The 27453-nt window shown below is 38.4% G+C and overlaps 1 protein-coding gene, 1 long non-coding RNA gene and 1 pseudogene across 2 annotated transcripts in view; all 3 read right to left on the bottom strand.

Moving 5' to 3' along the window:
* LOC110060536 (uncharacterized) overlaps positions 1–27453 on the bottom strand; it is a 95740-nt gene that overhangs the window by 43048 nt on the left and 25239 nt on the right. The window contains exons 2-3 of the mRNA XM_089288618.1: positions 17224–17504; positions 8442–8527 (exon numbers count right to left, since the gene is read on the bottom strand). Of these exons, the coding sequence (XP_089144744.1) occupies positions 8442–8527; positions 17224–17504 (367 nt within the window). The remainder of the gene's footprint in view (positions 1–8441; positions 8528–17223; positions 17505–27453) is intronic.
* Positions 2691–4752, bottom strand: LOC110060535 (uncharacterized; annotated as a pseudogene).
* Positions 21823–27453, bottom strand: part of LOC110060538 (uncharacterized) — a 17183-nt gene continuing 11552 nt past the window's right edge. The window contains exons 3-4 of the long non-coding RNA XR_016206939.1: positions 26926–27088; positions 21823–22473 (exon numbers count right to left, since the gene is read on the bottom strand). This is a non-coding gene — a long non-coding RNA (uncharacterized LOC110060538). The remainder of the gene's footprint in view (positions 22474–26925; positions 27089–27453) is intronic.

Genomic DNA, 27453 nt, shown 5'->3' with positions numbered 1-27453 from the left:
TATACATTTTCTGAAAGCTTAACAATTGTAGATTACAAAGGTATATTCATTAAAATAAAAAAAGTTAACTAAAGGTTTTCTGAATATAGCGCCCTATTTCCCAAAGTACAGAGGTTCACTAATCAAGTTCGTTTCTGGTCATATTTGAGCAGAAGGACGCGAACAACATCGCTATGTCTTCTTCACTAAAAAATGGTGTCGGGAAATTTTGATTACTTGTTTGGTTTGTTTTTGACACGTAGTTAAACTTTTATAGTGATAAGACATGCATTCCCTTCACCAAAGTAGTCACAGCTTTTGAAAGAAGCAACAAATAAAAATTTCCCGACAAAGTTTTTTTGCCTGATTATCAGGCAACATTCTCTCCAAATTTCCGGGAAAAATGTTGAAAACTCGCTGGAAATGAACTCAAAATGTGTGCTTCACTCACTGAAATTTTCATTTCAAGATATGCAGCAAAATACACTTAAGGGCATTCTTTCTGTGTAATGAGATTCATTCAAGTATTCTTCCATTTCTGCAGACACCAGGTTGGGTCCATTGTCTGTTCTCAGGGTACTAGGTACTCCATATCTAGAGAACTGTTTATATAAACATGTGATAATCACCTCAGAAGTAGCAGATTTAATTATGTCAACTTCCACCCATTGGCTGAATTAGTCCACTAGGACCAACAAATATTCTCCTGTTGGTATAGGCCCAAGTAAGTCCAATGCCAGATCTCGCCATGGCCTCACTGGCATCCTGGTTGTTTTCACTGGCAGAGCGATTGTCTTCTTCGTAACTAGTTGACATCTGTAACAGACTCGACACTCCACATCCTTATCCATCCCTGCCCACCACACTTCATTTTGACTATCCCATGGTGACCTTTGTGTACAAGCTCCACAACCCTCTGCCTCAACACCTTGGATATCACAATTCTTGTTCCACGCAGGATAACTTGACCAATGAAGGTCAGCTTGTTACATACCATCATGAATGACCGTGGGCCCGTCTCCCAGTTTCCACCAGCAGGGAAATTACACACTGCTTGCAGCTCTTCATCCTGTGCAGAGGCACTCTCTACTTCTTGGATATTGATGGCTACAGAAACTGCTTTAAGGGCAACCAGCTGAACATGTTCATACTTCAAGGATGCCGGAAGCATTGTCAAACGTGACAGGGTGTCAGCAATATTATCTTGTGACACAATGCAGCATACCTTATAATTATATGGTTGCAGCCTCAACACCCAGTGCTAGATGTGTGCTGGTGGCTGGGATCCTTTAATCTCTTTCAGGGCCTCAAGGTCTGTCACCAAGTCAAAGGTCTGCAACTCATACAAGTATAGGTTGAACTGTTCACATGCCCACACTAGTGCCAGTGCCTCCTTTTCTGTCTAACTGTACCTCCTTTCTACACTGCTAAGGCTCCTGCTGGTTTAACAAACAGCTTTACCCTCACTGTTCTTCTCCTGGGCTAACACCGTACCTGGCCCCACAGGACTTGCAAAATAACCTGTAGGTTTAACAAACATTTCATTTGAGTTAATTATTTGAATTAACAGTTCTATTTTTAGTGCAACACTTGCAGTTACGTAACACGTTATCTTAGAGATGTCAAATGATATATGTGCCTGCAAAACAGAGGAATTGCAATGGAAAGTTTAACCCCTTGAAACATCATAAGTTTTTACCTTTTTAACATAATCAGGTTCTGCAAAAAGCATTAAGATCCTTGCTAATTGCATTTTATTTTCAGTACAATTAGAGACGTGTTTACCTTAACATGAAACCACTATGAGTTATGTCACGCCATACTCAAAATAGAAAAAGTTCTTAACCATGAATCAAGAAAAAAAATGAAAAAGAAAATTCCAGTAACTACACAGAATGATAGAATAACTTCAAGGATTATTTTGATACCTCACTTGACATACTCACTCAACTGTACAATGTCCTGTGCCAGATTTCACAAAACTGGGAAGCTGGGTGACAAATCACTTAGTCTTGACAGATGTTACTGAATCTCACTGTCCTTGAACTTGAGCCAGGTCAAATGTCTTGTCCACTAAAAACTATTGAAAGAATCGTTATTTGGCCTTTCCGCTGCTTTTGAATCACTAATATCTACCTCCTATGCCTCTTCATCCTCATTAATGACATTTCTCGATACCATCTGGCTCCTGAGGCAGCATTTGTGCTTTAAATCATCGTCATTGTCACTTCCAAATCCTTTGATGTCAGATTCAAAAGTGTCGTCTGGAATAGCGAAGTTTCCATCCAAATAATAAAGTATTTCTTGAACACACACCTCACAGGCCTCTTGCTCATGTTTACAGGTGGAATTTAAATCATGTCTGGTCGATAAAAGCAAAAACTTCGATGAAAAAACTTGATGAAAACAGCTTTAATCTGACCAAAATTGGCCCTTTGAGAAATGGTAATGACTAAGGGGCAGACTGTTGAACTCATCTCTGTGTCAGAAAAAAATGACAAATTTAACACATAATTCTTTATGCAATATCTTGACAAGTATTTACAGCAATGCAGTTTACTATATCTCATTTAAAAGGGCACAAAATGGACTTTCCAGAAAAAAAATAATTTGAGTAGGATGAGTGGCACAGTCACCTATACATTTCCTGTAACGCAGGTCAAAATAATGAAGTATTCAATTTTGCTTTTTTCGGTGGATATACTGGTTGCTTTTTATGTCTATTGTACAATTCATTTAATTTTTTTTTTGATTATTTACATTTTTTCGGTAGTTTTAGCAGTTTTTTTGTATTATCCATGCCTTGTACTTTGTACTTTCCAGAAAAAAATAGTTTGAGTAGGACGAGTAGCACAGTCACAGTCACCTATACATTTCCTGTAACACAGGTCAAAATAATGAAGTATTTAATTTTGCTTTTTCGATGGACATACTGGTTGCTTTTTATGTCTATTGTACAATTCGTTTAATTTTTTTTGATTATTTACATTTTCTCAGTAGTTTTAGCAGTTTTTTATATTACCCATAATGCTTTGTGGACATGGCAAGTTCAGGAATTCGTAAGCTAATGATGTAAAAATGCTGAAAATATCAATGAAACAAGTCTAGAACTGTAGACTGTTCAGAGAGAGGCAATTATCTCTTCATTTTCCTTTAATGGCAGTTTGTATAGTTTTTCTCCCTTTTTTCTTGGCTGGCAGTTCCCCACAAATGTGGCGGACAGCGGCTGCATACATGACAGCCGTGTGCTTCTCATCAAGGGTGAAAGTCATATCGTGTATGTTGTCCCTGAGGTAGAAGTTTCCTTTTATGACCTGCTCACCCCTCAAGGCAGTGCAGTGGTAGTCATCTGTGTAGTTGCAGTCCAACTCTTCGACCCCTTCTGATGTAACCTTTACAAGATAAAAATCATACATTGGGTCATGAGCAGCAGCAATGGCCACAGTGCTCCCCTTGACAGCAAGATCAGCTATGTGTGAGGCAGTGTCATGGTCAAGGATGGATTCTTCTGCTGCTTGTCTAGTTGTTGCCACCGAACCATCTCTACAGATTTCCACTTCTTTCCAGTCATCTAGCCAAAGCCTTGTTTGTACAGTTGTCCTCATCGTCAACAATACAGCTCACACAATAGCAGGACCGATACCTCACCAAGACCTTTTCTTGCTGGGCCACAGACTTCACACAGTGCCACTTTCTTATTCCTTTGACTTCCTTAAATTTTCTTCCATCCCTTTTTCGGAAGAAACATACAAGAAAATGCAGGACTTGAGCTGGACAGAACTTCAAGTGAAGCTTGACGCAGCGGGTTGTGAAAAGTTCTGCACCAAGTACTGATGCATACTCTTTGCAGAGTTGATGGTAGCTGTTCTGCGGAGGACTGCCTGACTAACTTTTTGCTTAACATGTGAGCCTGCAGCATCCTGCTCTCCTTTAGCATGGGATGTTTCAAAGTAATAATGCTGGATGTAGAAGCCAAAGTCAGCAAGGGAACAGGAGAGGTCACCAATACAAAGACTGGATTTGTACTGGGCCGAACAACCATCAGTAAATTCATGCATCTTAACAACATTAACAACCAAAGTCTTTGGCCAAGTAGGTTTGGATTAGCTCTTGCATCTTGTGAACACTGTCCTGATCCTAGATTGGATCATCTGAGATGACAAAAACATGCTCTTTTATCAGCTGTGGCTCCTCTTCTGTGCTTTCGACTTCATCTATGGCTTGTATGGCATGGCGGTGAAGGATGGTGACATGCAGAGACACCTTTGCAACATCAAAATACTCTGATTGGATCTCATCTTGCTGCCTGCATGCATATCCCTCAGAGTAGTCATGCACGCACACCACATGCCCAAGAGGGAGGTTCTCTAGCAGGTTGTCCAGTTGATCTCGTTGCCATCTTGCCATAAATGAATGACTTGGATAGGTGGAAAGGAGCTCCTGAAAGTACTTAAAAAACTCAGATGGTGGAGTTTCCTTTTGGACAAGGGCTATCTTCTCTTTCTCTTGGCCATTTGAAAGAAACTTTCTAGTTGAAACATACTCGTAGCATGACCAACACACAGAACCCTCAGTAGCCATCTCCTCTAGTAGCAGTGGCGAGGCATCCACTCCACATAAATCACATTGTCTTTCCAAGCACTTGATGTCGTGAAATAACTGATCCTCTTGTTTTGGGCAAAGAGTCTTTGCAGCAGCTTCTGTTACAGTCTTCAAGACAGGGTATCCATTATTGTTGTCAGCTTCCTTGGTAATTCCCTGGTGAAACTTCATGCAAGTGTAAAATACAATTTTAGTCTCCACATGTTTTCGGCAGAGGCACAATCTTCTATCTCTTTCCTTGGCTGGTTTAACAGAAAAAGGCTTTAGGCTTTCAAACTTCCTTTGCTTAACTTTTGGATAAAGCTGCTGAAATTCCAGAAATGCTTCCGTCTGTATCTTTTTCAAAACGTGCTTGGCAAGATGGACATATTGCTGCTTCCCGATACATTTCTTGACGATATCCCTCTTGTCTCCAGTATGTCTACTGGCCGTATTGGTCCAGTAATTAAAAATGGTTTGCCATCTTCCTCTGAAATAGCATCTTGGCGAACTTTCCTTTTGGTATACAGCCAGCTTTCAGTGTCACCCTTGAGGATACTTTCCCGGGTTCTTATCGCTTTACTTATGCTTTTGGCATTAAAATCAACTATTTTCCCCAAGGACTTTCTTGTCCTCGTCTTTTTTATGTTTTCTCCAAACGCAAGAGATATGAAGGCCTTAAGTGCTGCCGTTTTTTCATTCGATCCTGAGTGCTTCACTTGCTTCAACCCTTGGGGGATATCTGATGCCAGAGCTCTCAGGGTGTTCATTTCTTTCTGTTCCTCGGGGTTTTTTACCACTCCGCGGTTTGCAAGTATCTTCCTAGTTCTTGGGCTGTTTGCTAGTGTTTCTATGACTTTAGCATTTTTCTTGGGACTCAAAGGGAGCTTCTGTTTAACCTCATCAGTTGCACGTTTTTTGGATGTCCTGTTTGAATATCCAGATTCGCCCAAGCTTGCAGTCAATGCTGCCTCTTCTGTTTCACGTTCTTGTGCAACCTTTTCTTGCTGTTTTCTTTCGCGGAATTTTCGAACTCTTTCCTTTGTTTGTTCTCTTATTTTCTTCCTTTTATTCTGCAGTTCTGCTCAAGCGTTTTCTCTCTTTTTTTTTCGTCTTTGATTTCTGCTCCGTTTTCTTTACATCAGTCCTTGTTCATGCCGGCTGCTTTGACAACTCTCGGATCGCTTGTCTACGTTCCTTGACTTCAGCAATCTTCTTTTCACGGTTCTTTTGATAAGATGCTCTATCTATCTGTCTCTTCCTTTCTGCTTTTCTTTATTGAGCTACTTTTTTACGTGAAAGCGGCGGAAGAATAATATCTTTTGTTTTCTCCATTCCAACTCTTGACCTTCTGTCTTTTCAAGCGAGTGACTACATGTGTTTCAAATGTTTTGTCACACTATCATTGGCCCTGATTTCCCTCTCAGAGCCCCCCAAAGTGAACAGAAACACATGGTTTGTTTTTTCCACTTGAACAAGCAAATTTTGAGAGAGGGTTCAAGCCAGCGACGCCAATTTTGTTCGTGTTTTCTTTGCAGAAATCCTTCGTGACACTCTGTGAACACGGTCTTAATGGCAGAAAGTGTTTCTGAGTCGTTCAAACTGGAATATCTCGCTTGAGATGAATCAGAAAGGTCTGAAAACTTGGGAAATGCAGGATAAATACATGCCCAAAGCAGTGGTTTGGAGTGAGTACTCGCTTGTTCTGATTTGAGAATTTAATTTTCTGAATTCAGCCTAGAGTTGTTGTTGATCTCACCTCCTCTTAAGCGTTACAAACTGTTTCCGATTTTTGTTTTCAGTTCATTGTGTATATTTATGCCATGAATCAACTTCAAACTTTGACTTCGAAAAGCCTCAAATATTGCCCATACCTTCACCGTAATTACTTTCTGTCTAGATGGAAATGTCAAACTTCAAATTTTAATTTTTCGTTTAAACATTACTTCAAACCTTACAAGCGTTACAAGTTCAAACAAACCATACCAGCCACTTTCAATCAACTGTATAAATTGTAGCTATAACCCGAAGCGAGAAATTCAAACTTTGTCAAAGTTAGCGGTGATTTACGCCGCCATCATTGTTACTCGTTACATTCAAATTCTACCATGTTCAGTAAAATCTTAAAATTATTTCTGATTCTCAAACATACCAAGGCAGAAATTTTTATGGCCTATCTTAAAGAGTAGCTCTTAAGGTACAAATATGGAAATCTTCAGTACAAAATACTAAATATTAAGCAAGATATTTAGGTTAGGAGATGAAGAATTGGCATTTTGGCCGTAGTGGCGTGGTGATTGTGCCACTCATCTTTATGGAAAGTAATATAACTTTAAAAAAAATTAATCCGAAGAACTTATCAATAAAAGGTAAAAAAATTAAAATAAACTGAAAAATCTTGTAAAACCATATGTAAACAAACGCATCCTGAAAAATGAATAGAAATTGAGAAAATCGAGAGTTAACTACAATTTTTTTTTCTGAGATATAAACAGAAAGTGTGTTTCAGTCACCATGGCAAGTGCCCACATATGGATGCAACGCAATTTTTCTAAAAAATTTTAACCTATGGCTCACTGGTGATACCATAGCAAGAGAGCCGGACATAGTTGTGTATTAAAGGAAGTGCAGGCTACTCTGCTGTCCAATATATTGGACACGGGGCTCCAAAGGATCGACTACCTCTAATTCGCATAATCTGATCCACCACTACAACTCGTAGCTTCCTAACCCAATCCACATGTTAAAAATAGGGTCACTGAACTCAACTTTGAGCTACAAGCATTTAAGGTAATTCCCCTGAAATAGAACTGTCCATAGATTTTTGTTCAAACTTTGTCCACTGAATATTTATCATATGAGAACCTAATTTATCTAATAAAAAGGCGGGTGCCCATGCTCGTTAAGGAGCAGTGAGGCATTGAAAATGTCCCATTTTAGCATTATTTAATTATGCTTATTACAAGAATGCATTCCAAGTTATTGCAAAATCTTTGTGAGCCCAGACTCTTGAAAAAAACACCTCAAACTACAGTCAATACTTGTGTCGGACACAAATAAACTTTTTAAATTTGATTTTGACAGACAGCTAAATCCTTGTTGAAATATTGGAGCCAAATTGCTTGCCACGGCTATCAAACTGCAAAAAAGAAAAACTACAGTGCAGCCGCTATTTGCCTTATTTCTTCAATTTTCAGCAATAGAAATCAGATCAGTCTTTTCTTACGCAAAGCTAATGATTAGTTGATTAAAACGAGGGGGAAAAAATTGGGGTGCCCAAGCTCGTTAGTGAGCTATAGCCATTTTTCACCTGACAGAACTCAATATCAAGGCAAATCCGCCATGTTTTTTATGTGCACGTGCTAGTGACACCATAAATTATGCGCAGTGAGGATGCACAATGCAAATGTGAAGGCTCACCTTAAGGTGGCTCAAAACAGTTTCCAGCGCTTAGATTTCGATGGGTTGTTATAACCACTCTCTATCACTTGATGCTACAATCATGGCATCAAAAAACTGCACAATCATTGGTCAACACATTGTTATTATTTTTGTGACACAATAGGTTACCATAGCAACAGGATGACCCCCAAAAGCACCCTTAATTACAGCTTTAGGGACTTACAATTCAAAAACAGCATGGTGAAATCTTTTTATTTTTATCAGCTTTTGATAAGCATGATGACACGCAACTTTTGGCAACGTTTTAAAAAATTCTGTAGGTAGGGTTCAGAGCCACCTTAAATTTTAAACGGAAAAAGAATGATAGCGTTCTGTTGATCCATCACAGTAGAAGGTATGAAAAGTGCAGAAAACATGTCAGCCACCTTAAGTCATAACATACAAGTTATGTACTGGAAAACTAGTTGTTAATTGCTTACTCTCTGAGACTGGAACAGCTTCCTGAGCCAATGGCCATGAGGCTGAGATCTGTCAACAAATGCAGACCAGACAAATCCAACACTTCCTGTTAAGTATTGATAAACATAAAAATTAGCATAGGTAATCCTCTGAATGTGAGTGCAATTAAGGATTTGCACTACAAGATATATTTGGAAATTCTCTCAAAATTGTTTTAGGCAACTGTAATTTAATTTTCCAAATAATGGTACATCCGAAACATGTCCTTTCCTCAACAATGGAAGCCTTTTAAGAACAACATGATAAATTACAATTACAGTTGTACCTCAACCCGCCAACTTGAGATCACTCGACTGAAACCTTTCCAGGTTTGCTAACATGTAGCTTATAACTTATTCATGAAGAAAAACATCTATATCACTGTTGGATAAAAACCACCGATTGATTGATGACCACTGCAGGGTAAAATAATTTGCAGAGTGAGCCACTATGGATTCAAATGGCAGTTATTTCTGTGGCAAATCACTCAATTTCCTAAGAAAATGACTGGCCACGTTATCTACCTCTATACTTTCTCACTCCCCACTGAGGTCAGGAGATTGCTCAACGCGTACTCATAAAAGTCATCTCATAAAGCATATGGTTTGCAGTTCTAAAACCTTAGCAATTCACCATTTTGGTCAGTTTGTGGCCTGCTCTTGTGTGATTAATTTTGATCCTCTAATTTAAGGCTACCATGTACCTTTAGAGCACCTTTAGAGGTGTCTCGCTTCCAAGGGATGAAGAACAGCCAGGGTAAACTGTAGATACCTAAACCCCTATATATAGCTGGCTATCACACTATACCAAGATTTTTGAAATAAATTGAATTGTCAAATTTTTCACAACAACTAAATGTGAGCATCCAAATCATCTTTTTGGTCCCTTCTGAAAGCTACAAGTTATAGGAAATTTGTTCATTTAAACTCAAATTTGGACACATCAAAACTGTGTGCGCAAATTTTTCATTTTCAATTTTTTTCAATTTTTTTTTTCACTCTATTTTTTTTTGATCCCATTTCGAAAATGTTCTGTAACTTTTCACTGAAATTGAATATGGGACATGAAACTGGGGGACAAATTAAATAAGTGCAAAACAAAATTTGCTTTGACTTGTAGCTTTCAAAAGGTGATTTGGACGCTAACATTTAGAGGTCGTAAAATATTCAACAGCTCATTTTATTTAAAATTTCTTGGTATAGCTCTATAAGTTTGATATAGGGGTTTAGGTATCTACAATTTAAACTGAACACGCTTAACTTGACACAAGGTACAAGGCAACCTTAAGGATTTTTTTAGTGTTATGTGAAGGAATGAAGATATCTGTAGTAATTCTAGTTCTACAGACAGAAACATTGATATCAGAATAGCCCTCAACTCCCAAGGGTAATTTAAAGGCAGGGAGATGTAAAATAAAATGTGGATTTGGTCTTGTTTGATAGAAATTAAGTTGGCAAATATTTACTGATACAGTGGAACCTCTTGTTCCCACCTCCTCTCGTAAGTGTCCACCTCTCCTCAGCGACCAGTTTTCCAAAATACCAAACGTTTTCAAGTCAAATCACTATATTTGAGATCTCTTGTAAGCGACCACATCTCGTAAGTGACCGCAACTACTTTCAGAGCTTAAAGTTTGAAATTTCCCTTTGTTTTTAACCTCCCGTAAGTGACCACTTGGCAGATAATAGAGCAGAAATCCGATAAAAAGGTGTTGTAACATTATTGCATTCCTGGGAAGTACCAAAATTGACTTTACGTGAATAAAATATTTTAAAATTTTAAAGAAAAATACACCGTACTCTGTACGCAAACAAGATCTTCACTGCTGAAAGCTAAACCTTTTGGTGCTTATAATCATCACGTAAAATTGGTTGGACACTACAAAATTTGGTAGAATAATGTCAGATGATTAGTTGTTGTTTCCAGCACTCAGTTATATCCATATGGAAGAAAATGTTTTCTGACTACTAAGCAGTTTGTAAAGATGGGGTAGCAACACAGAGTGCAGCCTAGCCTTAGAATACTACCTCTCCGATACATTTTTTTAAGCCATGAGCACCTCAGTTGGCAAACTATTAACTAAAGCCTTCTTCTCTTTCTATGGTCAGGTCATGAAAACTCATGTGAGTCGGAGCTGAGACTGCTTATAACATACATGTACAGGTCAGGGTCCGAAATTGTACTTTCCTGGTCACCAATACGACTAGGAATTTTGCACTGGCGCCCAGAATTTCACAACTGGTCGCCAGCGGGCGATTAACTATTTCAAGCCACGATAATTACACAAACTCTGATTTTCAGCTAAATCGATTAAAATAAAATTCAAAGCCGCCCGCCAATTGGTCACTTACTTTTTACCTTTCCTCTGCTTTTGAAGTGTAAAACCGATTTTCCTGTTATTAAAAATCTACCACAAAATTTCACAGCTACGATCAATCCGAAGCTTCGCCACTATGTTTTTTCAGCAGTTTCCCATGACATACGTATTGCGGGCACAAAAGGCCATGTGCGTCCTTTCGCCATGGATAGGGACCTTAAGCACCGACGATGAATGGGACGACGACGACGAGTAAAATTGTTGTAGGACTGGGTCGAGGATGTCGTTCACGGTGTGAAAACTAAGTACGAGTACATGTAAACAGAGCTGAGTTCTTGTAAACATGGACCTAAAACCATCGAAAAATTTTGTCATGTCTTCCTTTCATGAGCTCCAAGACCTGTTTCTCTTGAGCTACGAAAACGGTACTATCAATGACCACACATTTTCAGTCCTACGTGAGGAATTGATGTTGAAAAATCCCGATTTCTCATAGGAAGAACATAACAGGTTTTCACTCGAAGAGATGAATGATGCCGAATTTTCACCCGATATAATCTAAAACGACCTTCACGGTATAAAATTCTATCCTAAAAACATAAGCGAAAGCCTACATGTAGACAGGAACCAGAAGAAATGAAATACAGAGTCATTTTTCAATTTCTGAATTCATTTAATTTTCTACTTTCGCTGACAAGCAAATTCAACAACGGACAAATCGCCGACAAACCCAAAATAATGTTATTACCAACGATTTCTACACCAAACTCGCCGTAAAATCTAGTTAATACAAAGCTAAGAGGTTAAATAAATAACCAACTTTCATTTCAATAGTTTGATATACATTTTCTTCCTGAAACACAGCGTTAATAGATTAATACTTACTCACATTCGCTCAGGACGGCAAACCTCACATTTTGACGTCCTAAGCTTTACGTGGAAGACAAGTCTAGCATGTGCAGTAGCGCGGTAAGGGGAAATTTTACTTCCGGTTGTCCTCCTCTGGGCTCGTCGTCGCCGGTGCTTAACGTCCCTATTTATTCAGGCAATGTGGTGTCCAAAGATGTCCTGAACTCTTTCCGTAATTTATTACAAAGTGGAGACGGAACATCTGCGAAGAAATTAGTGGAAGATTTCGATATTCAACATGGCGATCCGTCGATCGTCTTGACAGAACACGAAAGGAAAGATCGTTTTGCACATAGAGCAAAGAACCAAACGGCAATTTTCAGTCGGGTACATTTCTTCTCCAAAAGGTAGAGACAAGAGAAGGTATAAAGTTGACTTAAAACATTTGACAGTCACACGAAAATGCGTATATGGCCGGCATTCGATTCGTTCGTCGTGGTTTTTCAGTGGTAGGTGTATAAATAATCAGCGTGTTTGTATTTAATCTTATCATTAGTGGACAAATCGCCATCATTGCGGCTCCAAACGCGTTCTCTTCGTTCTGATTCTTAAAAGAAAAATTGGCGACCAGAATTTTCCATCTGGCGAGCAAAAATTTTGGTTTGTGTTTCGCTGCAAAGGAAAAATTTTGTTGACACTTTGGTGACCACATTTTTCCATATGGCGACTGAAAAAAAAATTTCAGTCACCAGTTGGCGCCTGCCTAAAAAAGTTAATTTCGGACCCTGCAGGTACATGTACTCAGAGTATATTATAACATTAGCTTTTCCAATTTCAAATTACAGTTTTTTTGTCATTCAGATGTAAGTTAATTTAACAACAACAACAACAATAATAATAATATTTATATAGCAGAAATTCCAGACAGTGTTAACAATATTAAAAATAGGTCCGCACTGCGTCCTTGTGTGGGCGTAGGGTCCTTTTTGTTTTTTGAAATTTTACAAGTTAAGGAAATTAAACTGGGTTGCTTATTGGAAACAAGCTTTGTTAACAGGATAGGGCACTGTTCCATCCACTTCTCCCTTGCATTTTTTGCCACCTGATCCCTACCCCTTCCCCATTTACACCTGCAATGCAGGCTATATTTGTTAGTGTGTTTAGACAACAGGTAGTCTGTTTACGCGAATCCATTACCACCGCCATTACCCCACTCTGTACCAATAGGATTGTTCCAGTATTGCGCCTTTTTTTCAAGAGAAATATGTTCAGCTGTGAAAGATCTTTCGAGGAAGGGAGCTTTATACATCCAAGAAGATCTTTGGTTTACTATATGCAAAATAAAAATACCATGCTACATAAAATCACTAGGTACCAATTTTATCCATGTACATGTAGTTCTAAAAATAACGTTTAATAAATATTAATGTGCTATAAATTAAGAGACGTTTTGCAGGGAAGCTGTGTTGTGGCAGAACGATATCATGGCAAAAGTTTGTTGAAACAAAAGCTTGTTATTCTGGAAGCCACTCACAAATAATTTTAGATAATGTTTACATTTAGAGCTTCTCTCTCAAATCATAAAATGTTTAGTTGTGGTGCATGTCCATTTCAGGCATGCTGTAATTCGCAGAAAATGATGGTCGGATCAATGACATAAAAAATTGTAGGGTTTAGATTTTCCTCCACATCATTTGTTTGTTTGGAATACACACATTGTAGCACATCATTCGTGTCAACCAAAGTATCACTTCATTCCACATTTTGTATTGTGTAACAGCTTGTTTCAATTTTCGCAAATAAAATACATGTAAAAAAAACAACTGTTAGCATCACATTCCAGAACAGATTCTTATGATAAGGCATACTTTGCATTCACGAAATGGTCATGAAAGCCTATCTTTGACCGGTTCAACAGAGATTCCCAAACTGGGGGACTGTAAACACTATTTAAGTGTATTTCTAGTGCTGCAAGTATAGTGCCACATCTCAAAACAAGCTATAAACGAAACAAAACCTACTTTGGCAACTGAAAGTTGGGAAAATAAAAATGAAGTCTCTCAAAACAGATAAATGATACACAAGAGTGAAGCCAACATGAAGGAGGCAGACAATCCACTCACACAAGTGAAACTAGCACCCAATCTTCTCATCTGTAGGCTCTAAACTAGTGCCCAGTCCACTTAGAAGAATTCATTTTGATCACACGACTCTTGTAGACTGACAAACTTCTCAGTTGTCAAGTTCTTGTGAGCTTAATTTGCCCGCATAAAAATGGAATGAATGAATAATAATTTAATATGTAGATTTAGCCAAGCCTAAAAGCATAGCTCCTGATTACAATAAGTTACTAGTAACTGTGATCCAATGGAAAGCCAGCACATGGGCAGCTGTCACTTTTAAAAAAAACCTGTCCACTATTAGCTCTAAACTTGGGCTTGTGATATGGTCATGTGATACTGGTCAGCAGATACCATGTTTTGACAGGTGTCAGTTGACCTTAACATGGATGTCCAACATCAAAGATGAAGAAGCTAGTCATAAAAGGGGATAAGTGACGATTTTGGTTGCTTTTCTTTTTTCTTGCTCCAAATTAGCTGAATTTTTGCATGTGGTCTTCAATGTAATAGAAAAACGTGGTTCTGTATTTTTGTTGCTGGTTTTTGCTTTGTTTTCGAGTTAAAACGTAGGCAAAAAACTTGGCTTTTCCTAGCCATGTCTTTAGGAGTTTATTTGTTGAACAGCAAACAGGCAGACTGTTTATAGTGTATGAAGTTAAAACCAAATCCCACAGCATATAGAGCGGAAATCTGGGAACGGATTGTTTACACCGGTTATTGTGACGTGAACACAACACGTGAATCGATCGAGCATCAAACGAAATGCCATCAAACAAAAAAGAGATGTGCCGCATTAGAGCTCTGTCAACTAATATCTTAAGCATTGTTTTAAAGTCCCTTGTATGCCTGCCTGGTGGTTGAGAGGCATCATAAAGCCTCGATAAACCCGTAAGTCATCAGCACGTTTTAAAGAATCAAAACAAGTTCTGAAACTTCGAAGGCAGCTGATATACCGTAATCGTGTTATCGGCGTTCGAAGTCAGATCGAGCCAGGTAGCAAAGTCCAAGAGCAGTTCTTGCCCAAGAAAAAAACCCTCTGGTGAGTTGTGGCCCATTTGCCAAGCGTTGCTAGCGTCAAAGTTTGGAAAGCGAGAACTGGTTGTCTTGTATCGACCGCCATGTTTTCCCGCGCACGAGGTGTAAAGACCCTTCCCGGCATGCATTGCGATTATGTTCTGCGGACGTTTCTCGAACTGGTAACTAGATTTAAACATAATAATGGCCAGCAAGTGGCTACAATTGTAACAGATCTGTGATCCAGTTTGCGTTGATTTTATTTCAAATCGGCATGATTTGTAGTGTTTTGAGCTTCTGGGATCAGGGGACATGCAGATGTATGGAGACCCATACGTTGCGCAGAAGGGTTAATCTGTTAATCTGTCAGCCCTATTTATAGAGCGTTTTCACGTGGAGTCATCGAATTCTTAAATCCAAAACTAAACAGCCACCAAAGTTGTTATCCTCATCAGGCATAAGAGGTACCAGCGCATTTTGAACTTGGAAGTTATGGCGGTGCGTGACATAAAGCTACGATCGCGTTTGTCGAAAACTATGTTTTATCTCGTGATTTTTTAGCCATTTAAGATGTTGCCGTATTTGGAAAAGTGCTTATTGAAATGTTTATTTGTTTCATTTTATTTTTATTTACACCTTTTTTTGACCTGAAATCAGCATTTTTGAGCTTATACGTTGCGTGAAATTACCATTTTCAGGAGCCCATCATGGGCTCCTACCATTTTGCCGTTTTCTAAGTGAAACCAACATCCTTGCCGTCACGCATTAACGTCAAATCAACATTTTAACCTATTTAGACTTGAAATCAACATCATTGGGCTTATGCGCTGCGTGAAATTGACATTTTGCTGGTTTCTAAGTGAAACCAACATCCTTGCCGTCACGCGTTAACGTCAAATCAACATTTTAACCTATTTAGACTTGAAATCAACATCATTGGGCTTATGCGCTGCATGAAATTGACATTTTGCTGGTTTCTAAGTGAAACCAACATCCTTGCCGTCACGCGTTAACGTCAAATCAACATTTTAACCTATTTAGACTTGAAATCAACATCATTGAGCTTATGTGCTGCGTGAAATTGACATTTTGCTGGTTTCTAAGTGAAACCAACATCCTTGCCGTCACGCGTTAACGTGAAATCAACATTTAAACCTTTTTTGACCTAAAATCAAAATTTTTGAGCTTATACGTTGCGTGGAATTGCCATTTTGCTGGTTTCCCAGAGAAATCAACCTCCCTGCCGTCACACGTTAACGTGAAATCAACATTTTAACCTATTTAGACCTGAAATCAACATCATTAAGCCTATGCGTTGCGTGAAATTGACATTTTGCTTGTTTCTAAGTGAAATCAACCTCCTTGCCGTCACACGTTAAAGTGAAATCAACATTTAAACCTTCTTTGACCTAAAATTAACATTTTTGAGCTTATACGTTGCGTGAAATTGACATTTTGCTGCTTTCTAAGTGAGATCAAAGTCCCTGCGGTCGCGGCAGGCCGATCCTTTGTTATGATAAACCGAGGCGAGACTTCGACTTATAACAAAGGCTTGGTTTGGTTATTATAACAAAGGATCGGCTCTGTTTATCATAACAAAGGCCCGGCTTCATTTATTTGCAGCCTCGGCGCGAAAAGGGCGTTAGGTATTTTAATCAAAAGTGAACTTTGTCGAAAACGCTCCAAATTTCGCATAGAGTTTTGTTTAGGTATGTTTAGCAATGTCCTGTAGTTTTTCCGCTAAACTTTGCTTCGTTTTCAGGATATTGCGTATGCAAAAAACCACTCGGTTTTCCTAGCGGCGTCGTTATAAAGCGAAGCAAAAACCAGCGGCAAAAATACAGGAACACGTTTTTCTATTACATTGAAGACCACATGCAAAACTTCAGCTAATTTGGAGCAAGAAAAACGAAAAGCAACCAAAATCGTCACTTATCCCCTTTTATGACTAGCTTCTTCAGATGTACGCTGTAAACCAAGGCTTCAGTTAAACCCTATCCTCAAACCATTAGATCAACCTCTGCTTTTGATGACATAACAAACAGAAATGATTTTTCTTTTCTCTAAAAACCATACCATGAAAAGATGGCATTCTTGAGCTCCCCTGTTCGGGTTACCTCAAAAGTCCCCTCCCCCTCCCCCAGAGTCTGTATGGATGGATGCCCATTTGCTGGTATGGTGAAATCATAACCAAATTTTCATGGCTTAATGGGATACCAATTTCTGCTAGGTATGGAGCTCTGGTCACACATCTTTAGTGTGCAGGACTCCACTATAAATAAATAAATACTATAATATTTACTACTGGAGATAAAAATATTTTAATTGCAATTTTTGTTTTGGTCAAAATCATTGTTCCATCAATAATAATAATTATGTTCAATTCATAATATTCAACAGTCATTTTACAAGCTACTGTAACACAACCAGGTCCTGGTCTTAATGACACATCACAGAACTTACCAATTTTCCACTCAAAAGAGTAGTAATTGTTTGGATACAGCCATCGGTAAGGCCACTGCAACGGGGGAGCATCAGCTCACAAATATTGGTGCAGTTCTTGGCCAAGGTGATGACTGCATTGTTGGTCAGCTGATCAAGCCCTTCTAGTTTTACTGATATTAATTTTGGAGACCGTAGCACAGTCAAGCATTTGTCACTTAAGTGGGTGTGAGTGGAACCCGATTTGAGGTGTATAAGTTCCAAGTCAGTTTGATTCTTGAAGAGAAGAGACAATCCCTTATCTGAAAAGAAAAATTTTGTCAATAGACCATATTTGTATTCTTGGTATTGGACTGGAACTACCTTGTAATGGAGGCTCATATGAGGGTATATCATTAAAAAGAGATAAATGTCAATTGCATTTGAAACAACTCCCAGCATTAGCCTCACTTGCAAGCTAGTTCCAGTGCAATACCAGAAATACGAATATGGCCTCTTAAATACCTGTAGAGATAACAAGAAGATTTGAGGAAGTATAATTCTTCCTTTATATGTAATTCCTGGTGGCTTGTTACCTCTAAAATTCTATCTAATTTTGGAGTGCACTTGTAGCCAACCTTTTTGACAGCATGGAATGGTTTTAGAAATTCCATTTCTATGTTGTTTGTTGCCTCTTACCATTAAAATTGATTATTCCATGCACTGTATGTACATATACATTTGGTTCCACATGGAGGAAAGGTCCTACATTAATATTTTTCATCTAAGGGCTATTTAAATTCAGGCCGGCAACAAAACTGGATGAGACATTTGAGCTACAATGCTCAGTGCTCAGTCAAAGGGAAAGGATCATTGCATAGCCAATACACAGGTCAGCATACCAGCAAACACCATCAGTTATATCAATAATCTCACACCTGTGCCAACTTGATGAATGATAGGAAATTTTCTTTCCCATACCATAAACAGAATTGAAATCTTTGTCATTTCATTTAAGACAAATGTAAATTGTATCATCTCTTCGTGCAAGGACATTCGTCATAAAATTACATTATATACAAGGTACTTGTATTTTTTTATTGCCCAAACACTTGCAATTAAACTTACACTATAATTACAAAACAGTCAGAACAGTCTATGGATTACGTATCTATGTATTACAATCTACACATTACATAAAACAAACTTACAATACGCTACTTACAGGAAAAAGGACACTGACTTATAGCTACTTACATTGATTATAATTACATTTTTTGAACAAAACAGACACTACAGAAAATAATACAAGTACACTAATAGCAAGACAACAGTTACCACTTAAGACAATAGAAAGCTTACACTTGTTGCAGCACGCTACCTTGGTTAAGTCAGCATATGAGCCAAGTGGCCCAGCAGGCTGGAGCTTATCCCTGTTTCTGTAGCATGAAGTGAATAGGAGTATTTCTACTCCCCCTGGATGGGATGCTAGTCCTTCATAGGGTTACCCCCAGCACTAAGTTCACCAGTACTCAACACACACCTGAGTGGAGAGAGGCACTGTGAAAGTAAAGTATCTTGCCCAAGAACACAAGGCAACGTCCCTGGCCAGGGCTCAAACCCAGACTGCTAAATCCATAGAGGAGCACACTAACCATGAGGCCACTGTACCTCCAACACTCTACCTAGAGTGCAGAATAATTATCATAATACAGTTGAACCTCCCGTAAGGGACAACCCAAAATGTCAAGCCTAGGTGGTTGCTTATGGGAGGTGGTTGCTTACAAGAGCTTAGACCACATTGGGTCAAAATTTTGCCTCATTAGCATATGGTGACTGCAGAGATTTACCCCATATTTTAGCTCTAAAAGGGGCCGTGGCCACTTATGAGAGGTGATCCCTTGCAAGAGGTCCCAAATAAATTATAGTGATTTGACTTGGAAACTCCTGGCATTTTGGAAAACTGGTCGCTGAGGAGAGGTGGTCACAACTGGAGGTTTGACTGTATTACAATATTCACTTAATGATAGAATTGTTTTTCTCAAGTATAGATTTCGATATTAGTTAAAAATTACATTTGCTCATAGGGTTATGAGGGTTACGCAGTGCTGATTGCTAGTTATTAATTAAGTCCTAGCTATTTATCTGTAACTTCCACTATTTTCAATTTCCCATTGAATATTTAGTTTTTGTTTGAATTGATCACCTAGTGGGAATTTTTCCATCAGTTTACACTGTTGCACAATGTAGATATACTTCTTCATTAGTGTTATGGAAGTTCCAAATTTCCAACTCAATAGAGGCTGTGATCCTGCAGGTAGCATAAAATCACTAAAAAGGATCTGCTGCTAGTCATATTAAACTGGGATTTTTGTTTGTTGTTGAACTATATCGTCATTTTGAAATAGTCATTGGCAACAGAGCAAGCCAGGAATGTGTGTTCAAGGAAATCTGGACATTTGCAAAAAACATTAATTTTTTTTATCTTTTAATTTCCTCCTTGGCTACTAGTATCCTATGAAGTAGTTTAAGAGAGAATTGTCTTAATTTACTGTCTGTCAACATCTTTGAGATATTTAAGGCACTTGTAAGTTATTAAAATATGGGAGATCTGTATCACAAAATACTTTGCCAAAGCCCTCAGGATGACCCAACATCATAGGGTTGTTTCAAGACCAAGCAAAGGTTTTGATTTTCTAGATAAACATCACCCAAAGCTGGCAGTAACATTTTTATTTTTCTTGAAATAATATGGCCGAAATTTAAAGCAAAAGATTTTGAAATCACAAAAATAAAGGTAAAAAAGCCTTTAAACTGCCAAAACATACTCAAGAATGGGGACAAACATTTTTCTCTCTGATAGCTTTCATTATCTGATTCCATTCTAATCTAATCTACGTTTACATACTCTTCATAGTATAAGTGAACCAAACTCGACAGTTTCTAGCAAGAGGATGTGAGTGGTCTGTCTCTTCGGATTTGTATTGTGAAACACCACTTACACAATTGGCTAATCAAATTCTTAAAAATTAGGATTCCAGACTGCTCCTGAAGCTGCTTGAGAAAACAATGAAATTGTTTACAGCCTCCAAAAATCATTTCATTGCCCTGCCTAAATTGTATCTACAAAAGATTATTTACCACTAACAAGCTGCTATTATATTTTCTCAATCTTGTCCAGTATTATTATTTACTATGCTTAAAATAATGTTACTTTTTTAGCAACACTGCTGTAGCTGGATTATAAGTATTTTTCAATAAACTGTGCTAATCCATGGCAGCATTAAATCAACCACATCATAGGAAAGCTCCAATATAATGCATGCCTTGGGCCTTACAAGTGGCCCCATTAAGAATTGCAAGTATAGAAGTTGTAGTTCAATTTTACCCTTGGTTCAAATTAGTATTTTGTTTGTTCACAAATGTTCTGCAATTATTGGTAAACACCTGAAAGAAGACCACAAGCTGCCTGCAACTACAAAAGAGACCCTATAATTTACATTAAGCTAATCAGTAAACACTGCAGACACCCAACCAACATTGCACTGGCCATCCACTAATTTGCACACAGTGATCAAGCAAATATACACCTGCTGGGCAAAAGGCCAGGACTGTTCACTTCCCTCATAAACTCCTGAACATCAGTAAATCCGATTATGGACAAAAATGGTGTCTTCCCAGCTTGGAGAATGACTAGAGACTGACCAGAAACCTTTCAGGTTATTCTCCAGACTCAAATTGTACATATTTTACTGTTCTTCTTTTCATATATATTTTTATAAAACTGTAAATGTACAAGTGAATAAAGATCTTGTTGTTGTTGTTGTTGTCACAGGTGTCCTTTGAAAAAAGGTTCTTCACTAGCCAGATACTGAGGCTTCTCCTGTAGAATTTATTGGGTATCAAATGTTGCAGCCACACAGTCTTATTTACCAAGTAATGATCAACAAACTGAGTCTGACTCTTAAGATACTCTGAAGGTGGAGTAGCTAAAAATATGTGAGGTGCTAGGTAAATGGATGCCACAGGAAAAATATATCAAAATTTGACATACTTTTGTTCAAGATTATCCCTTGTTGGAAAGTTTTCAATTGGTGAAATCCGTCACATGTGCATACGTACACCCCGGCCAGTGTAAACTGCAGACTGCGGACTGCAAACTGCAGACTGCAGACTGAGGTTAAAATGCAGACTGCAGACTACAGACTTTAAAGTATATATCACGTTATTTCCACTATCGAGTGTTAACTGAACACAGGGTTGTTCAGGCTAATCGCAGTGAAATTCTGCATCCTGTTTAGCCTGAATATCGCCCATACAAAAATTAACACTGTGAAACGAGGCGAAATCAGGCCATAACGTTTAAACCAAAATTGGGCCTTAAAATAACAACCCAAAATGAACCAAAACTAACCTCACTTAAACCTAAATTCCTGAGCCTCATTCTCAGCATAAATAGAGGCAAAAAGGGAACATGAATCTGTTGAAGCTAAACAGGGACTAAAACTGGACCAAAATTATGCAGTAAATATGGCTGACCGACTGACTGACCAGTAACATGAGAACCAAGTGTGAGGAATTGGATATTGCACTCGCATGCCATGCATATTTGTAATTCAAAATTAATCACATCCAACAATCTAAAAATAAAGTGCTTCACCACACTGTAAAAGCATATTTTATTTCAGGCTAATTTGAAATCAAACATCACAAATCACAAATCCACTCCTTTTTATGTAAATAATGTAAATACATGCATATTGATATAAGATACACCAGGAAAGTCCATGGCATCTGTATCACGTTACAAGTCGTTACAATGCGGCAAATAACTTTGTCTATTCAGTTAATTCAAAAAAGTTTGAACAAATTGATTTGAAAGATTACCTAAAAACGAGGTACCTTTTACTCCTCTGATTTTGTTAATTTTTCTTCGATATTTCAATGGTTCCCTGCTACGAATCAATATGTGACGCACCATGTTCTGACAGGGTCAATGATCAGACCTTTTGCCAGTAATTTCTACGTACCAGAATTGACAAAGTTTTACTTATAAAATATCACTAAAGCTTATAATGTTCCCTTTGTGGATAATCCCTTACTGTTCTTGTAAAGGCGTACTAAACGACTGATGTCTTGGAAACTTCAGTTAATATTTTGCCCCAATGTAGTCATGTTGATCAGTTACCGCTGACACTACAGCAACTGGCTTTGGCATTGAGCTTTGTTTGGGCGCAGGTCACTTGCTTGGTGGATCTTTGTTATTCTGAATGCAGAAGACTGTGAAATAATCTGCAAAGTAGAAATTTCAAAAGGTTAGCCGACTCATTTACTCAGAAAAGAAACCCCACGCAAACAAACTTATTCATTTTAATTGAATTAATTCTGAAAGCATAATACAGTTTCACTATAAATCTAGAGTTCTTTTTTTTCTTTTCGACTTCACCAGAAAAACAGTGGATTAGTAGTACTTATTGAATACTGGTACTACTAGAAAAAGCACCTTAAAATCAGATTATTCATTGCCGGATTGCTCAATTGACAGTTTTAGTGAAAAACCTGATGTTGCGTGTACTGTTAACAAATAGTTTGTTTTGAAATTTTTCCTGGGAAATTTATGCGAGTTACCCTTATAAAAAGGTGTTCTTTCCAGTAATTGAAAATTCAAAGGACTCGCACAAAATTTAAGGGCCTGTTTAGAAGGAGGGAGGGCTACCCTAGCAAGTGGGTTAACCCTAGCTGGAGGACAAAAGATAGCCCGGGTTTACAAGCAAAATTTCACAGGTAGAGTAACCCTACAACCCGGGACAACTTAATGTGCGGTTACACTCAAAGGGTCTGGAAACAACAGAAAGGTTTCCTGGGTAGACGGGTTAACTCTACTCATCTCATTTGCATAATAATGGCGGTAAGACGTGTGCTTTGCTACTCTTCGATATTTTATCTTCTAAGGTGTCTTCTCAGCCTTCATTTGAGCGGGAAATCCTTTAACTCTGCTTCTAAAGGTATTGGCTATGACCTTACAACATTGATTGTGACCAGGGATGTATCGACGCCAAGGATTGAATCCATCTTTTTGCACCCTAAGAAGTCACCAAAAGTAAGTGTCATGGCGTCGCACTCAAAGTTATTATAATTATTGGTGACTCGCATCGTACGTTTTGCCCTTGTGGCAAATCTTGTAATTCTATCCAATGATGTCTCCTTAAATCCAGGTCCTGCTGGACCTTTGCCGCAGGTTGCACCCAACAGCCTAGGTGATGAGTCTTTTTCGCTTGATGGAGGTACACTGTCGAGTTCATATAGTGGTTTGTATGACACCTTTGATTCTTCGATCAAATTAGACCACTACGAATTGTATCCTCTTTTTGATCTTGGTTTGGATGATAAAGGCTTAAGGATTGGTCACTGGAATGCTAATCGCTTAACTTCAACTAAGTTTGATCAGATCAAGCTTTTCCTTGCCGGAGAGTCTGGTAGACCTCAAGTTGACATGCTTTTCTTAAACGAAACATTCTTAAAGCCTGATATTCCCTACTCATTATTATGCCGTTCCCGGATTTACAATTTATCGCTGTGACAGAATATCGAAATGTGGTGGCGGTGTGTTGGCCTTTGTCAATCAAGATCTGCATGTGAAACGTAGAGCTGACTTGGAGAATGCTCACTTAGAGATTATTTGGCTGGAGGTTTTCCCTTTCAAGTCAAAAAGGTCTCTGTTTATTTCAGGGATTTACCATCCGCCTTCATACTCTTCGGCTGACGATACTTGCTTAGAGGCAAACATTGAACAGGCTTATCTCCTGAACAAAGAAACGGTCTTACTGGGTGATTTCAACATCGACGCGCTCAATCGGTCAAAATTTGAAAAACAAGATCTTTGCAAAGGTTTGAAGACTATGAATTTTAATAAGCTCATATATGTACCAACACAACCAATTAGCGGAACCTGTCTGGATCACATTTTTTCCAATCAGCTCAAAAGGATACAGAGTATCACTTGTCCAGTAATTGGTCTTTCTGATCATTTACCTTTGTTTGCGGTGAGAAAGTATAACAATGCACATGAGCGTTGTATTCGTAACGCGTCAAAGGGCAGCACAAATATTCGATATCGCAACATGAAAAGATTTGATGAGGAACAATTCAAGTTAACTCTTGAGCACACCCCCTGGGATACTGTCTTTGTTTTTGACGAAATCGACAATATGCTGGAATCATGGGAGAATTTATTTAATAACACGGTTGATCAACATTGTCTGTGGAGAAATAAACGGGTCGCACTTGTCAACCAAACGCCTTGGATGTCTAATGCTATTATTGATCAGCTGAGGCTCAGGGACACCTTGTTGAAAAGATCTAAGCACTTAAATAATCCTGACGATTGGGCTGAATACAAGAAGGCCAAGAATAAAGCAGTCAGCATGCTAAAGAGTGCTAAAAGAAAGTATTATGTCTCAAAACTTGAGAATAATAAAAACAATGCCAAAGAAATATGGAAAACAATCAAATCAATTTCTGGATTGAACAAACAGTCTAAGCGTGTAAACAACCTTGAAGTTGGTGGGTGTCTCTTAGAGGACAATGAAAAAATTGCTTCTGAGTTTAATGCTCATTTTACGTCTATTGTGGATCAGCTTAGGTCACTACTTCCTCAATTGAATTTTGACATATCTAAACTTCAAAACTTTGTCATCTCAAGAAAGGATACTAGCATCACTTTCTCCATTCCTCCTATTACAGAGAGCAACATCATCGATTGTCTCAAGAACATTAGCTCAAACAAGGCCAGTGGTATTGATAGTATCAGTGCACGAATGCTGAAATTAGCAGCTCCTATTATTGCTCCATCCATCGCTAAATTAATTAATTATTCCTTCATCACATCAGTTTTTTCTCAGCGCTGGAAGACTGCAAAAGTCACTCCGTTATTTAAAGGCGGGGATCCAGAAAACGTAAACAACTATCGTCCGATATCAGTGTTGCCAGTACTTTCCAAGGTAATCAAGAGGCATGTACACGACTCACTTTATAGTTATTTGTGTGTCAATAACTTAATTTCTTCCAAGTGATCGCATGAGTGGTATGATTTTAATTGATTATTGCAAGGCTTTCAACATGGTTGATCACTGGATTCTATTGCAAAAACTTCAAGCATATGGGCTTGACAACAAATCGTTAATCTGGTTTCAATCATATCTGAATGAAAGGCACCAGTTGGTATCTATGGGTAACATCCCCTACTCCTTGTGTTCGTCATGGTGTACCTCAGGGCTCAATTCTGGGTCCCTTGCTTTTCATCGCCTTTATTAACGATCTTCCGCTACATGTGAGCTCGGCTCAAATTGACCTATACGCAGACAACACGACGTTGCTAACCTTCACTGCTAACTTTGATTCCGTTGGTGTTTTACAAAGTTCACTGACTACAGCAATTTCTGAGGTCGACCAATAGGCAACAGCTAATAAACTTCCTCTCAATGAGAGCAAGACAAAAGTGCTTACCATTACTGGCAAGTGACTTTCTACCAGAATTAACCATGACCTTGCTGTAGTTGTTAATGGAAAACAACTGGAGAATGTTCGTTGTGCAAAGCTTTTGGGACTAGAAATCGACCACAAACTAACATTTATCCCTCATGTGGAGAAATTGAGTAAAAAGCTCTCGCAGCGGATAGGCATGTTAAAGAGAATTAAATATTGTCTACCTCTAAAACATCAACTTATTTTCTATAACACCATGATAAGACCGGTAATTGATTATGTAAATGTGGTTTGGACGAACTGTGATAAACATTGCCTTAACCGTGTTCTAAAGTTGCAAAAGAGGGCTGCTAGAGTTATTCTAGACGCCGATTGTCAAGTCTCCTCCATCAAACTGTTCAATAAACTAAACTGGATACCATTTTTCGAACAGGCTAAACTAACTAAATGCCGCATTATATACAAGCGTTTACTGGGGCATGTACCAACCTATCTTAAAAGTTTACTTAAGCTTACTAGTGACACTCATTCACGGCAGACTAGGTATGCCAACTTCAATATTGCTCGCCCTGTAATCAAACATAAAACTGAACGAGGAAGAACATTTACTGTGACTGCCTGTCAAGCCTGGAACAGCTTGCCGCTATCAATGCAGAAAATAGCGTCGCTTAATTCTTTTAGGAACTCTCTTTGGAAAAAAATTTTTGAAGAACAGCAGCTTTTAAATCATTTTATTCTGTGATTTAGTTATACTTTTTGTACTTTTAATTGATTTTATCTCTTATCTCTTGTATTTTTATTCGTTATATTATCTCATAGTTATGCCATAGTTTTAACATCCGTATTGTACATAATTTTTAGAGGGCCACTGGTTTGTTAGTATTTTTAAACTAACTAAACTAACTAAACTAACTAAACTAACTAAACTAACTAAACTAACTAACTAACTTACTTACTTACTTACTTACTTACTTACCTGGGGTGTTTACAAGGGAAAATGTTAACCCACCTGCCAGGATAACCCTAGCATGCAGATAGGGTAACGCGCCTACCTGGGTAACCTTAGCTGCCTTGTAAACACGACGAAGAAAAAAAGAGGAAATGTTTGAGTGCTAGGGTAACTGTACCTCCTTGTTAACAGGCCCCAATACACGTTCATGATAATAGCTATCAGTAACGGCTGTAAAAATGATAGAGATTTTTGCAAAATTTCCTTACCCTTACAGGCATTAACTTTCTGTTGAACCAAGGGTCACTTGCCTTCATTGCCTACTTTGCCTCCTTTGCCAATTCCTTGCCAGCAGTACTTCTGTTGGGAACACTAGGGGGATCAACTTTCTGAGAAGGTGCAGTCCATCCTTTGCATGCCCACTCTGTGCGATGCTTTGCTCGTCTCCAAAAGCTTTACAGTATCTTGTGGGGCCTATAAAAAACAGATTACATGTCATTAACTATCACAATGTACATTTCTCTTGACAACCGTTATACTCTTGCACATAATGGTGTGTCATGAATGGTGGAACTGATTACTCTCTAGCTCAGCAACAATATGACAGTTCAAAAGCACTGACACTGTTAGTCTTCCACGAACAAATAATAAGAACCCATAATAAATATAGTATCACCATTGCTTCCTAGATAAAGAAGAGTGCCATCATCTCAGCAACACATCACATGGATCAACCACACTTCTAATGGCATGTGGTTAAAAGGGGAAGGTCGAGAGAAAAACCAGCTCAAACCCCCAAAAAGTGAGACCATGAATTATGAGGGGATCATGACAGGAAT

Source organism: Orbicella faveolata, unplaced genomic scaffold, assembly GCF_042242905.1.
Source record: "Orbicella faveolata isolate gen_17 unplaced genomic scaffold, um_ofav_v1 contig_1, whole genome shotgun sequence".
NCBI lineage: Eukaryota > Metazoa > Cnidaria > Anthozoa > Scleractinia > Merulinidae > Orbicella > Orbicella faveolata.
Note: the sequence above shows the minus strand (reverse complement) of the source record. Positions and strands in the feature narration are given on the sequence as shown.